Source organism: Bos grunniens, chromosome 13 (genome assembly GCF_055505025.1).
Source record: "Bos grunniens cultivar Pamir isolate PY7600 chromosome 13, Bosgru_T2T1.0, whole genome shotgun sequence".
In the NCBI taxonomy this organism is placed as follows: Eukaryota; Metazoa; Chordata; class Mammalia; order Artiodactyla; family Bovidae; genus Bos; species Bos grunniens.
Window position 1 is genome coordinate 62,451,166 of NC_141177.1, and position 16,540 is coordinate 62,467,705.

The 16,540-nt window shown below is 38.0% G+C and overlaps 1 protein-coding gene across 12 annotated transcripts in view; it reads right to left on the reverse strand.

Annotated features, from left to right (window-relative positions):
- The window catches only part of MALRD1 (MAM and LDL receptor class A domain containing 1), a 754,524-nt gene that overhangs the window by 114,122 nt on the left and 623,862 nt on the right, over positions 1–16,540 (reverse strand). For all 12 annotated transcript variants that reach the window (XM_086334563.1, XM_086334560.1, XM_086334554.1 and 9 more), the window contains one exon: positions 679–942. In XM_086334563.1, coding sequence (XP_086190689.1) covers positions 679–942 — 264 coding nt within the window. The remainder of the gene's footprint in view (positions 1–678; positions 943–16,540) is intronic.

Here is a 16,540-nt window from a genome sequence, read left to right on the forward strand (position 1 = left end):
AGTTGTGGCGAGTGGGGGCTACTCTCTAGTTGCGCGTGGGCTTCTCCTCACCACGCCTCCTATTGTTACAGAGCACGGGATCCACAGCACAGGCTCAGTAGCTACGGCACACAGACTTAGTTGCTCTGTGGCATGTGGAATCTTCCTCGACCAGGGATAGAACCCATGTCTCTTGCATTGGCAGGTAGCTTTTTTATCTATTGTATCACCAGGGAAATCCTGCATTGACTCTTACTGACATAACATCCATCAAGGTCCAGGTCTAAACTCTAATTACATTTATTCACTAAAATGGATATTTCCCCACTTGCTTGCGCCATCTTCATGAACATGTTTAGGGGGAAGAAATTATAATTACATGTCTTTAATCCATCCCCACACACATTTTAAAAACTAATGGATCTGTAAGAGCATCCCCTATATGAATGATTCAGATGCAACTATAAAAAGGAGACGAGACACATCTAACAGAGATTAGTATGACTACAAACAAAATGTTTCCAGAAATGCTAAGCAAGGACTGTACACTTTGTTCAGCAACATAGCACAAACAACTTTGTTATTGATGATATGCTCATGCTAAGACTCTAGAGAACTTTGTTTTATCTGTCAAGCTCTCTCTATCATTTCCAAACAGCATTTCTTCCCTGGAACACTGAATGAATGAAAATAACTCACAGCAGCCAGATTCGTCTTCATTAAAGTAGCAGTCAGGCACTCCATCACAAAGCAGGAGGGACGGGATACACTCATGGATAGAGCACTGGAATTCTGTTTGACCACAGAGCTGGGGAAGGGGGCTGATAGGACAATCCATTTCATCAGATCCATCTGTGCAATCTTCCTGTCCATTACATTTCCCTGCAAGAGGGACACACTGGACAACGTAGATACAAGAAAACTGATCAGCTTCACACAGTGACGGCTGTACTGTGACAAGACCTGAAAAAGAGAGCAAGTCATTTTCACATTAGGCGAGTTAGCTCTCTGTCCAGTGCTGAAACATTGTAAGATATTTTCAATGAAACATTTAGCTAATTTAAGTATTAATTTTCTATTAGGAATAATAAGAACTCTAACATAACAGGCCAACATAATTACAGAATACACCTTATATTAACCTCAGAAACATTTTTATAAAGGGCATCATTACTGTTAAAAAATGACACTTTCCAATTAAAGAGGAAATTGTGATTCATATTCTTAAATTCAACCATCAGATTTTCTTGGAGGAGTAAAAACACTTTTATATGGTAAGTTAGGCACTTTGAAGGGTTACATTAATAATTTTAGCATTTAAGGAAATTGGCATTATGTCCTTATTAACTGTTTCTCACTGACTTCATCTTGGGGAATTTGGCTCCTGAGAACTTGGGGAGGACTGAGTCACAGAATTGAGGCTGCTATGGTTTTGTCACACTATTCTTCGCTCTTCAATAAAAGTACAATATGTGCAGTCGTATCAGAAGTAGAGATGAAAGCATAGCTTAAGCCAAGATATCACACTAGTGAGACTCTTCAAGATAATGTGATTCATACCCAACAATCCCATTTTATATATAAGGATACTGAGGCTTATAAAATTTTAGTGTCCAAAGACACAATGTAAGTTTAATGAAGTTTTATCACATGAAACTGTTCCACAGCAATGGTTTGAACCAACACTTAAAGCATGAGAGAAGAGTGCTGACTTGCTGCTGTTTCTAGAGGTCAGAGAGTATCTGTGAATATACAGGATTGCACTAATTTGCTGGAACATTATTCTTGGAGCAGTCTTTCTACTTCTTATCATTTCTGGGACATATGATAATGGGCTAATCAGTATTTTAGGGAAAAAAAATAGCATGTAATGGGGATTGGGAATTCCCTGGAGGTCCAGTGGTTAAGACTTCACCTTCCAATATAAGGCATGTGGATTTGATCCCTGATCAAGGAACTAAGATCCCACATGCCTTGTGGTCAAAAAACCAAAACGTAAAACAGAAGCAATAAAGTAACAGAGACAATAAAGACTTTAAAAATGGTGCATGTCAAAAAAAATTCTTAAAAAAAGGAAATAATGCGAACCAGTTCAGGAATACCTTTTTTTTGTGTTACATTTTAAAACTATTATTTATGGATTTTGTAAGAATGATTTGTTTTAAACATAAGAATGGTGGTGTGAATTCATTTTAGAAATGAAATCTAAAAGTTTCTCTCCCACTCAGTAGTGGTGATATACTCAGAACATATTTAAATTTGAACCCTGTGATGAAAGTCATGTATCTGAGGGAATTTTTGTTCATGAGAATAAGCATGTTTAAGTGGAGAGGGAAACATGTATGACTCTGAGATGTTTGTATCATGTTTTTATTTAATTATCTAAGATACAGCAGTGCATACAACTGCAGTGTTCCAATGGAAACATTCTGAATGAAAACTTAGAAAGTAAATTGGATTTAAATTTTTATAAATATATATATATATAGCATATATATCTTTTGATATTTAACCATGGTCAAATGAATAATTTCTCTTCATTCTTTTTATTAATCTCACATTGCAGGAATGGCAGACAGCCTTACTTTCATTTTTTTTCTCAAACATTTTATGGACTAAACTTTTATCTTTATAAACTTCCCTCAAGGTAGAACCTCAGCTCAAGGTTGAAAAAGCTGGATAAACTTTTTGCATGTGAAGAAAACCTAGAACTAATTTTAGTAATTAACCTATTACTTAGTTAAGCTATAAATCTTTTCGGAAAAAACACGAGGGAAGTAATTTTCTGTATTTCACAAGCTTCTTGCCTTATTCAAAATGAAGTATGTGTGCTTTCCTTTATATTTTTGCTTAGATAAGATATGCACAAATAAACTTCTCTCTTGTTTGGAGACAGCAATTCTGTTAAATTCTAGAATCATTTCTATCAAAAGATACTCAAACTCACTTGATCTAAGTCCTTCTTTACAGGAAGCCTGGTAGGCTTGTATTGTCTCCTGTGGACTCTGTCTTGTATTGTCCAGATTTTTCTTGCAAGGTCAAGGCCCTCATTCCCCCGACTGCTGAGAGGTTACCAGATGATAGCGCACAGCTGTCTACCTCTACCATCTTCCCTCTAAAGTCACACACCCTTGCAGAGGCTGTTCCTGGCAGAATTTTCCAGTTGTCACAGTTGACCAATGGTGCTGGAAGGTTGATTATGGGGGAGACAGGTATACACAAACTCTCTGTAATTTTCACCTCATTTTGCTGTGAACCAAAAACTGTTTTAAGAAATAAATTCTGTGTGTACATCTCAGCACCAATATCCCTCAGAATCTGTATTCTAGCCTATGACTCATGTTTGATATTTTTCTTTTCAAATTTCCTGTGTTTTAGTTTCTCTAAGTTCCTTTTAAAATCCAGCATTTAAAATTCACAGTACTTATGTAAGTATTGGAGAAGGCAATGGCACCCCACTCCAGTACTCTTGCCTGGAAAATCCCATGGACAGAGAAGCCTGGTAGGCTGCAGTCCATGGGGTCGCTAAGAGTCAGACACGACTGAGCGACTTCACTTTCACTTTTCACTTTCATGCATTGGAGGAGGAAATGGCAACCCACTCCAGTGTTCTTGCCTAGAGAATCCCAGGGACGGCTGGGCCTGGTGGGCTTCCGTCTATGGGGTCGCACAGAGTCGGACACGACTGAAGCGACTTAGCAGGAGTAGCAGCAAGTAAGTATACTGTCCATTGGTCAAGCCACATGGTCCATTTCTTCCCATGCCCAGTGAGCTGCTTAGTCAGTTGTTTAAAACCAATAGAACGGAGGTGCAGGGCCAGTGAATGCACAAGAGAAATGGCATCATTTCAGTCACCCTGCTTATTTAACTTATATGCAGAGCACATTATGAGAAACGCTGGGTGGGAAGAAGCAGAAGCTGGAATCAAGATTGCCAGGAGAAATATCAATAACCTCAGATATGCAGATGACACCACCCTATGGCAGAAAGTGAAGAGTAACTAAAAAGCCTCTTGATGAAAGTGAAAGTGGAGAGTGAAAAAGTTGGCTTAAAGCTCAACATTCAGAAAATGAAGATCATGGCATCCGGTCCCATCACTTCATGGGAAATAGATGGGGAAACAATGGAAACAGTGTCAGACTTTATTTTTCTGGGCTCCAAAATCACTGCAGATGGTGACTGCAGCCATGAAATTAAAAGACACTTACTCCTTGGAAGGAAAGTTATGACCAACCTACATAGCATATTCAAAGGCAGAGACATTACTTTGCCTACAAAGGTCCATCTAGTCAAGGCTATGGTTTTTCCTGTGGTCATGTATGGATGTGAGAGTTGGACTGTGAAGAAGGCTGAGTGCTGAAGAATTGATGCTTTTGAACTGTGGTATTGGAGAAGACTCTTGAGATTCCCTTGGGCTGCAAGGAGATCCAACCAGTCCATTCTGAAGGAGATAAGCCCTGGGATTTCTTTGGAAGGAATGATGCTAAAGCTGAAATTCCAGTACTTTGTCCACCTCATGCGAAGAGTTGACTCATTGGAAAAAGACTCTGATGCTGGGAGGGATTGGGGGCAGGAGGAGAAGGGGACGACAGAGGATGAGATGGCTGGATGGCATCACTGACTCGATGGACGTGAGTCTGAGTGAACTCTGGGAGTTGGTGATGGACAGGGAGGCCTGGTGTGCTGCGATTTATGGGGTCGCAAAGAGTCAGACACGACTGAGCGACTGAACTGAAGTGAACTGAACCCAACTTTGCCTCCTTGAACATGGACATGATTGTTCATTATGTGTGAGAGTTACTTTGAGGGAATGTAGCATGATCAGAAAAGGCAATGGATGACTTTCAAGCTGGAATCAAGAGTGCCAGGAAAATATCAACAACCTCAGATATACAGATGATACCACTCTAATGGCACAAAAGTGAAGAGGAATTAAAGAGCCCCAATTGGAAAAGATCCTGATGCTGGGAAAGATTGAGGGCAGGAGGAGAAGGAGGTGACTGAGGATGAGATGGCTAGACAGCATCACTAACTCAATGGACATGAATTTGAGCAAACTCCAGGAGATGGCAGAGGACAGGGAAGGCTGGCACGCTGTAGTCCACAGGGTTGCAAAGAGTTGGGCATGGATGAGCAACTGAACAACAAAAGTACAACCAGAGCAAAAGAAAACCAATATCCAGAAAGTCAACTGAAATAAACCTCAAAGAGTAAAGTGAGAATAGGAAGGATGAAAGGTAAGAAAGAGAGATTGAGGGACATCAGGAATGTTGGTGACTGTGACAGGGGCAGAGAGAGAAAGTGGAAAGAAAGACAGTGCAAGAAAATGTGGATTCATTTTGACAATATGATTCAATTTTTAACTTACAGGTGTTCTTATTGCTGTTCAGCCAACATTTCTCAAGCTGTATCTGATTACGGGAATTGTGAAGACCTGATACCGTGAAGACTTAGTACAATTGTACACACATACACTCACACACATATTATATCATCTTAGCTTTAGGGGCATGTTTCTCAAATAGATCACAAGTCTAAAGCATGTTGGGTTCAAAAACCAAGGGTATCTCACATTGTGGTTTGCAACTGATTCACAGTCCATGAGGTCGCAAAGAGCTGGACACGATTGAGCGAATTTTACTACTCTTTGCAGGCTGGAGCTGATTGAAGGCATTGTTAACTAACTTTTGCATTCCCAGGAATCAAAGACATTCCTCTCATTACCACATTCCACTTCATATTGTGCTATGTAGACAGGTACAATTTCTAACACTATGGATATTTCTTTGTTCTCCTAAAATGATGTTCAGTGTCATTGTTCACTTAGTTTGGGTAGTAGCTGAAATACCTTTTTTTTAGAGCAATAAACATTATAAACAATATAAAGCAAAAACATTTCATACTGATGATTTACAGTGAAATACAGTGTAGCATTCTCATGAATTTCATGTAAATTCAATAAAAGTCTAAAAGTGCCCAAGGAAAATCTCATGGATTTTGATCTTTATGATTAATATGTTTAGTGAAAGCAAAATTGATTGCCTGTTTTGGAGGGAAAGAAAAAATATGCACAGGGGAACTTTAGTTTTAAAGAGCAGGAATTAAGCTTTTGCCAAATCTTGCCATACTCAATGACACAAATGGTAAAATGCTTATGTAAAATATGATAGCCAGTTATAAATTGGTAATTCTTTGTCTTTGGCCAATACTTCATTAACAACATTCAAAAATGTTACAGGAAGCTACAAGAGGGGAAGCAGATGATAAAGTTTTAACCTGAATTCTGCAGAACTCTTGATTTCAGATCATTTTGAATTAAAATTTAATTTTTATATCTTTGCAAATCACTTCATAAAGTATAAAAATATTTCTTTTTCAATTAAAAATACTTAGCTTTAATGTGGAGTCATAAAAGAATCATTTTTATCTTTTTATATCATTTCAATATTTAATAGTTTAAATATTCCTAGAAAGATGGAATGTGACTTCAGGTTGAACTAAAGAAGATAGAAGAGCCTGACATAAACAGAGCAGTATGGGGAGCGCTGGAGTGAGTGATGAATCAGGAGAACTTGGGTGGGTGGTTAGATAGGCTATATAGAAATGTCAAAAGTCTAACACAGTAAACAAAAATAAAGGAAATTTAAAAGTTTGCAAAAGGTGAGTCCAAAGTTTTGGGTTGACCAAAAAGTCTGTTCAGGTTTTTCCATAACATCATATGAAAAATCTGAACAAATTTTTTGGCCAACCCAATAGAAGCTGCTAAGTATTTGAAAAGAGATGCCATATGGAAAGTGATAATTATTTTCAGAGTGAATGGCAGAGCTAGTTAAAGCTAAGGCTAAAATAAAGATAGAAGAATACTAGAAATTAAATTTGTTTTACATTTGAGAAGAGACCATATATCTACATGACACAGAAATCAAGAAAAAGAGTAACAATTATTGAAATTGAAAAAGATAGAAGAGACAAGTTCAAAATTGATACAGACATACAGATATGCACAGACATACAGATGGCAACCGCAGCCATGAAATTAAAAGATGCTTGCTCCTTGGAAGAAAAGCTATGACAAACTTAAACAGCCTATTAAAAAGCAGATACATTACTTTACCAACAAAGGCCATCTAGTCAAAGCTATGGTTTTTCCAGTAGTCATATATGGATGTGAGAGTTGGATTATAAAGAAAGCTGAGTTCTGAAGAATTGATGCTTTTGAACTGTGGTGTTGGAAAAGACTCTTGAGAGTCCCTTGGATTGCAAGGAGATCAAACCAGTCCATCCTAAAGGAAATCAGTCCTGAATATTCGTTGGAATGATTGATGCTGAAGGTGAAGCTCCAGTACTTTGGCCACCTAATGTGAAGAACTGATTCATGGGAAAAGACGCTGATGCTGGGAAAGATTGAAGGCAGAAGGAGAAGGGGACGACAGAGGATGAGATGGTTGGATGGCATCACCGATGCACATGAGTTTGAGCAAGCTCCAGGTGTTGGTGATGGACAGGGAGGCCTGGTGTGCTACAGTCCATGGGGTTGCAAAGATCAGACATGACTGAGCAACTAAACTTAACTGAACAGATTAGCACTGATAAATGCATATATGTACTTTTGTGTAACAACTGTGTGTATAGATATATGTGCTCATGCACTACACACAGAGGCAGGTTATTTGAAACCATGAAGCTCTTTGCTAGTGACAGAAAGGCTGGAGGAGAGACACACGGCAGTGGATGTTGGGTTACCTACAACATGAGGTTGTGATGGAGCCGCTCTCTCCCCAGCACACAGAGGCTGGACGTGAGAGAAAATAAAAAAACACAGTTTCCATACTGGGGAAAATCAAGAGCCGAAGGAGCAGAACATCATTTTTACCCAACATCAGTATTTGCCACAGTGATAGCCAATACCTTCCTAACTATAAATAGTGATTCCACTGCAAATGTCTGAAACTGCATAAATGAAGAATTTTCTGCCTACTTATACCCTTCAGTAATCTAAAACATATGTGAATGTGGAAACATGCATAAAATATGGAATGTTAGAACAGTTGTTGGTCATTCCTTTCTTGTCATGAAGCCTGGAACCCAGAGAGAGACCCCAGTGGATAAGAGATAAATTCCTATACCATGTTCATGGATTGGAAGAATCAATATAGTGAAAATGAGTATACTACCCAAAGCAATTTATAGATTCAACGCAATCCCTATCAAGCTACCAACAGTATTCTTCACAGAGCTAGAACAAATAATTTCACAATTTGTATGGAAATACAAAAAACCTCGAATAGCCAAAGCGATCTTGAGAAAGAAGAATGGAACTGGAGGAATCAACCTACCTGACTTCAGGCTCTACTACAAAGCCACAGTTATCAAGACAGTATGGTACTGGCACAAAGACAGAAATATTGATCAATGGAATAAAATAGAAAGCCCAGAGATAAATCCACGCACATATGGACACCTTATCTTCGACAAAGGAGGCAAGAATATACAATGGATTAAAGACAATCTCTTTAACAAGTGGTGCCGGGAAATCTGGTCAACCACTTGTAAAAGAATGAAACTGGACCACTTTCTAACACCATACACAAAAATAAACTCAAAATGGATTAAAGATCTAAATGTAAGACCAGAAACTATAAAACTCCTAGAGGAGAACATAGGCAAAACACTCTCCGACATACATCACAGCAGGATCCTCTATGACCCACCTCCCAGAATATTGGAAATAAAAGCAAAAATAAACAAATGGGACCTAATTAACCTTAAAAGCTTCTGCACATCAAAGGAAACTATTAGCAAGGTGAAAAGACAGCCTTCAGAATGGGAGAAAATAATAGCAAATGAAGCAACCGACAAACAACTAATCTCAAAAATATACAAGCAACTCCTACAGCTCAACTCCAGAAAAATAAAAGACCCAATCAAAAAATGGGCCAAAGAACTAAATAGACATTTCTCCAAAAAAGACATACAGATGGCTAACAAACACCTGAAAAGATGCTCAACATCACTCATTATCAGAGAAATGCAAATCAAAACCACTATGAGGTACCATTTCACACCAGTCAGAATGGCTGCGATCCAAAAGTCTACAAATAATAAATGCTGGAGAGGGTGTGGAGAAAAGGGAACCCTCTTACACTGTTGGTGGGAATGCAAACTAGTACAGCCACTATGGAGAACAGTGTGGAGATTCCTTAAAAAACTGGAAATAGAACTGCCTTATGATCCAGCAACCCCACTGCTGGGCATACACACTGAGGAAACCAGAAGGGAAAGAGACACGTGTACCCCAATGTTCATCGCAGCACTGTTTATAATAGCCAAGACATGGAAGCAACCTAGATGTCCATCAGCAGATGAATGGATAAGAAAGCAGTGGTACATATACACAATGGAGTATTACTCAGCCATTAAAAAGAATACATTTGAATCAGTTCTAATGAGGTGGATGAAACTGGAGCCTATTATACAGAGTGAAGTAAGCCAGAAGGAAAAACATAAATACAGTATTCTAACGCATATATATGGAATTTAGAAAGATGGTAACAATAACCCTGTGTATGAGACAGCAAAAGAGACACTGATGTATAGAACAGTCTTATGGACTCTGTGGGAGAGGGAGAGGGTGGGAAGATTTGGGAGAATGACATTGTAACATGTAAAATATCATGTAAGAAACGAGTTGCCAGTCCAGGTTCGATGCACGATACTGGATGCTTGGGGCTAGTGCACTGGGACGACCCAGAGGGATGGTATGGGGAGGGAGGAGGGAGGAGGGTTCAGGATGGGGAACACATGTATACCTGTGGTGGGTTCATTTTGATGTTTGGCAAAACTAATACAATTATGTAAAGTTTAAAAATAAAATAAAATTAAAAAAAAAAAAAAAAAAAGAGATAAATTCCTCTCTTATCATCTCCAGATAATGCTATACTATACTTCTTGGTCTGCCATATCTGTGCTGGTGTGGCCTCTTTTGTATGCACTGTTGGGTCAGGTAAAGTACTTGACTTAATGTAATGCTACTGTTCACTGATAGCTCTAGTTCCATATTAACTAAATTTTAATAGTCAAAGAATTCCCCAAATGTTAAACTCTTGACTTCTATATTAGGGCCAATATTATTAAGCACACTCCCCTTTTAATCCATGCTTTACATTGCTTCAAATATATATTTCCCAAAAGAAGAATCCTGCTCAAAAATGGTTCTCCAAAGTCTGACACAATGAAGTCCGCTGTCCTCATAAGATAAAGGTCCACTGTCCTGTGGTTATTCAGTGACTTAACTCCTGGTTCAGTCTCACCAGTGCTCTCCCATTAAGCCTAAAATTGCAGAGGAAATAGTGACTCTCTTTCAGTTATGACTGTATTGTACTCTGCCAATTATGACTGTATTTTACTCTTTGACTATTTCAGTTATGACTGTATTGTACTCTTTGGGCTTCCCTGGTGGCTCAGATGGTAAAGAATCCACCTGTAACATGGGAGACCTGGGTTCAATTCCTGGGCTGGGAAGATCACCTGGAGGGAGGGAATGGCAACCCACTCCAGTATTCTTGCCTGGTGGATACCCATGGACAGAGGAGCCTGGTGGGCTACAGTCCATGGGGTCACAAAGAGTCAGACACTACTGAGTGACTAAGCACAATACTCTTTGTCAGTTGAGGTGAGGCAAAGAAGAGAATGCTGTTGTCATTCCTGTAAGTGGGAAGGTTTTCACTTATAATTATGAGGGTGTTTTGGCATCAATCAATTATTACATCTTTGTCTCAGTGTAGAAGGGTTGAGATGCAGAGTGGAAAGCTGTTTCTTTAACACACTCTACAAATACACACAATTGAAGGAAATCTAAGAGTCTCAGGCAATCTGTCTGTGAGGGAACATTGCTGAATTTCATACCTACTTTGGGGACTTTCTACATGTCCCGAGAAAGTCAAAGGAGAGAGGCAGATACCAAGATGAAGATATGGAGGTGGGCAGTAGAGACGACCAGTCAGGAATTAAATATGGTGGTCTTTTAGAGATCTCCCAGCTGTACTGTAGTGACTGCCTCTATGATCTAAGAGAAAGTGGTGGGGATAGCCCATAACTTTTAGTTAACAGGGCCTTGGCTCTAAGCACAAAGACAAATACCTCCAGCTATGTTTAACTTACTATAACTTTTGAGGAATAGGAATGAATAACTTTCTCTAAAGTTTAGTGTTCTATATGATTGAATTACTATTAATTTTAAAATCATATAATTTGAAGACTAATTTCTGCCCTTTTAATAAACCCATTTAAAATGTACAGCTATATACCTGAAACTAATACAACATTGTAAAATAAAATTTTAAAAGTTAAAAATACACTTTAAGTCAAAAAGAACTCATAGAAATAGTACTTCATTCGTTGCTTAATGACAAAAATTGATTTATTGGGAAGATTAAAAAATGATTATTTTAAAGTGCGTTGGATTATTTTGCTCCATATGGAATTCTATAGGAGGCATGCCTATTTAACATACCTTAATTACATTTTAATCAGAAACAGCAGAATGGGCAAAATGCAAGATCTGGATATTTTAGAACTTGAACTGACTTCTTATCAATTATCTCCATCCAACAGAGAAGACCAACTATGGGTCTATTATTCCTTTATACCTTTTTCTAATAAAAAACTGCTTATTTCTCTAACCTCATATTTTTTATTTTGAGGAAGTTCATATTAGTGAAAATGATAACTCATATATGTAAACCCATTTATTTACTCTTTGTTAAGACAAGAAAGTTGTTTTTTATTTTCTATTTTCCTATTTAAAAGAGTGGTCAGTCTTTGCTGAGTAAAATATTCTCACCATGCCAGTAAGATGCTATCAGAAAAACGGGCATTCTGTTGAAGTCACTTGTTTTCAATGAAAAGAAAAAAGGCCTTTCTTAAAATAGATTTCTTAGTGAATGAGTGTCACTTTCTTATTCTATTTCTTAGGCAACAGACAAACACCCTTGCTTTCGTAGATCTGAATGTTTTCCAGATAACAACATGTGTGTTCCAGGGAATAAGGAGACCTGTAATAGAAACAGACTTAAATAGCCCAAGAGAACTAAACAGGCCCAGACTGACCTTGGCTATTGAAAAACTCCCAGAATCCCTCAGATACACTTGGCTTGGTAAAACATTTGGCCTGCTGAGTATTTCCAAGTAAAAGGAAAAGAGTCAGAAAAGGTTATGATCATTTTCAAACTGACTGTGCAGTAGAGAAATAACAATCTCCATATTTTATTTTAAATATACATATATTTATATACTATGGTACAAAATATATATGATTATGTGGTAAATATCATTTTTCACATAAGAGCATTCACCTTTAAGACAGAGAAGTGTGGTTTATTGTTATGTTCAATATGAGGCACTTGTCAAATCCAGGCTAATGGAGTATGGTTCCTACTGGGACTGATTTTTCCATGGTTGTCATTTGGATTTCTTGCCCCTAATTCAACAGAATTCCTTCCAGTCTGAGGATCAGCAGGAAATCAAGTAAGAACCACCTCATAGTACAACAGACAAGCTCCTCCAAATGTACTTAAGAGGGAATCCAGATTTTACTCCTATAAATTGGCTTGGTATTCGCTTTTAATGTCATTTTTCTGGTTCCTGTATTTTTCCCTTCTAATCTAACGTCCTTTCTGGGAATAAAGAGGAATTATTATATTATTTGACAGACTATGAGGACTTCACAACCCACAGTAACAGATTTAAAACGTAATAATATTCTATAAACCAGTAAGTGAATCAGAATGAACAGACAATAATTTTCCTTCAGCTTTTTGTACATTCATTATTATTCCTTTAAAGATTAGGCCCATGAATGACTCACTGAATCAGTATTATAAAACAGAACCATGTATTAAAACTATGGTTTATTTATCTACAGTTGCTATGATACCACTTCTGATATAAAATGGATATCTACTCTATATCATATACTTTTTTCAAATTTATATTTTTGTCCATCAACCTAAAATTAAAGATCACTTACACACAACAAAATTTTCTTTAAAAAATAAGATAATGGAAATTTTTCAATGTAGAGGAACTAAAAGTGACAGAACTAAAAGCTACACATATCACAAAATACTATGCAAGATATTCTACAGGAGAGCTGCAAATTTAAGTCTAAGACAATCTGGAACAGAGTTTATCTTCCTGCTGGGACTATCAAGGATAAATTCAAGGATAATGACAGTTTTGCTCTGCCCTAGAAAGTGAAAAAGGATTTTAACAAGAGGAGATAAAGGACAGGGCATTCCCAGCCTGAGAAGTGGTAAGATTAAAGTCAATGAGATGAGAGGAGAGAATATAGGAAAATATAGGACAAGACTAGAGAAAGGCAAGAGGTCCTGTTTTAAGGGATCATTTTAGAACCAGAATCACACACCTAGCCAGGAGCTGCAATAAAGGGTAAGCAGTGTATTCAGCAGGCAACTGAGAGTCTCTAAGTATTTTTCTTCTTCTTTATAGCTTGTCTGAATTACTATATTTTGATTAGTCTCAGTTTTATTTCCTCTCTCACCACTGGCATATAGATAGATAATTTATTGTTTCTGGTCAGCCATATAAATTGAACCATATGGTTACCGAATATTCAGGCTTGATTATAAACTTTTTTAAAGAAGTAGAGGAATGGTGATCATCCAGGTGATGGATGATGTGGAAATTAGATATGAAAGAGTAACTTACAAGACTCTGAAGCATGGGCATTTGACTAGGGCTTGGTCAATAGTATGCTTCCAATCAGTTCTTTTAATTTTGTGGGAAAGAGAAAGGCACAATTAGAGAATACTCATAATGATGGCAGGGAAGTAGAGAGGTCAGCTCTGAAGGAAGTATTCATAGGCAGTGGAATTAGGCAGTTTTACTCACTTTCTGCTCATTTTTCTTAGACTCTTAGTTTTACATTTAATTTTTGGAGTAATCTAATATTCTTTCAATAAACTTATTTTCTGCCTTTTAAGTTAGCCTAAGTCAGATACTGTTGCTTGCAATAAAAAAGAAAAATCTTTCTGTTGCTATGGTAAGAAAACTGCAAGAAATACTTTTTTGGAACTTACACTACAGTAGGGACTAGAACATTAAGTTGATCATTATGTGTGAGTAAATTAGACAAATCGGGTATGCAGCCATAAGAGAGATTCTGATGAGTCATAAGAAGCCCTTGAACTACAGTCTGAGCAACAAAAGGGAACTGGGGGGTGGGGGGTGGGGGTGGGGGAAGAAGGCGAAGTCTATAGAATATGCTGCCTGAGGTATGCTTGGAATAAGCAAATGGAGTAAAAAATACTGGTTTCAAAGTGAATATTTGAGGAAAAAAAAGGCACTAAAATATTGATAATATCCTTTATGGCTATTCATAACCAAGACGTTTTGGGGCTTTGAAAATATCAACTGATACAAATGCTATAAATATCCTTATGATAGGGTAAGTTTTCATTAGCAATATTCTGGATACATTATGTGAAATAAATATGCCCATCCTTTGCCCTGACTTTGCACTCCAGGATGTCTGGCTCTAGGTGAGCGATCACATCATCATGGTTATCTGGGTCATAGAAATCTTTTTTGTATAGTTCTGTGTATTCTTGCCACCTCATCTTAATATCTTCTGCCTCTGTTGAGTCCATGCAATTTCTGTCCTTTATTGTGCCCATCTTTGCATGAAATGCTCCCTTGGTATCTCTAACTTTGTTGAAGAGATCTCTAGTCTTTCCCATTCTACTGTTTCCCTCTATTTCTTTGCATTGATCACTTAGGAAGGCTTTCTTATCTCTCCTTGCTTGAACTGCATTCAAATGGGTATATCTTTCCTTTTCTCCTTGCCTTTTGCTTCTTTTCTCAGCTATTTGTAAGGCTTCCTCAGACAACCATTTTGCCTTTTTGCTGGAGTGCGAGGTCAAGTGGGACTTAGGAAGCAACACTATGAACAAAGCTTGGAGGTGATGGAATTCCAACTGAGCTATTTCAAATCCTAAAAGACGATGCTATTAAAGTGCTATACTCAATATGCCAGCAAATTTGGAAAACTCAGCAGTGGCCACAGGAAGAGAAAAGGTCAGTTTTCATTCCAATCCCAAAGAAAGGCAATGTCAAAGAATGTTCAAATTACCGCACAACTGCATTCATCTCACACGCTAGTAAAGAAAAGCTCAAAATTATCCAAGCTAGGATTCAATAGTACATGAACAATGAACTTCCAGATATTCAAGCTAGATTTAGAAAAGGCAGAGGAACCAGAGATCAAATTGCCAACATCTGTTGTATCATCAAAAAAGCAAGAGAGCTCCAGAAAAACATCTACTTTTGCTTTCTTGACTATGCTAAAGCCTTTGATTGTGTAGATCACAACAAACTATGGATAATTCTTAAAGAGATGGGAATATCAGACCACCTTACCTTCCTCCTGAGAAATCTGTATGTAGGTCAAGAAGCAACAGTTAGAACTGGACATGGAACAATGGACTGGTTCCAAATTGGAAAGGAATACATTGAGGCTGTATATTGTCACCCTGCTGATTTAACTTACATGCAGAGCACATCATCCAAGATGACAGGCTGGGTGAAGCACAAACTAGAATTAAGACTACAGGCAGAATATCAGTAACTTCAGATATGCAGATGACACCAAACTTATGGCAGCAAGCAAAGAAGAACTAAAGAGCCTCTTGATGAAAGTGAAAGAGGAGAATGAAAAAGTTGGCCTAAAACTCAACATCCAAAAAACTAAGATCATGGCATCAGGTCCAATCACTTCATGACACATAGATGGGAAAACAATGGAAACAGTGGGAGGCTTTATTTTCTTGGTCACCAAAATCACTGCAGATGGTGACTGCAGCGATGAAATTAAAAGATGCGTGTTCCTTTGAATAAAAACTGTGACTAATCTAGACAGCTTGGAGAATTTTGAGCATTACTTGACTAGCATGTGAGATGAGTACAATTGTGTGGTAGTTTGAGCATTCTTTGGCATTGCCTTTCTTTGGGATTGGAATGAAAACTGACCTTTTCCAGTCCTGTGGCCACTGCTGAGTTTTCCAAATTTGCTGGCATATTGAGTGCAGCACTTTCACAGCATCATCTTTCAGGATTTGAAATAGCTCAACTGAAATTCCATCACCTCCACTAGCTTTGTTTGTAGTGATGCTTTAATCTGTATGCAGGTCAGGAAGCAACAGTTAGAACTGGACATGGAACAACAGACTGGTTCCAAATAGGAAAAGGAGTACGTCGAGGCTGTATATTGTCACCCTGCTTATTTAACTTATATGCAGAGTACATCATGAGAAACGCTGGGTGGGAAGAAGCACAAGCTGGAATCAAGATTGCTGGGAGAAATGTCAATAACCTCAGATATGCAGATGACACCACCCTTCTGGCAGAAAGTGAAGAACTAAAGGGCCTCTTGATGAAAGTGAAAGAGGAGAGTGAAAAGTTGGCTTAAAGCTCAACATTCAGAAAACGAAGATCATGGCATCCGGTCCCAGCACGTCATGGGAAATAGATGGGGAAACAATGT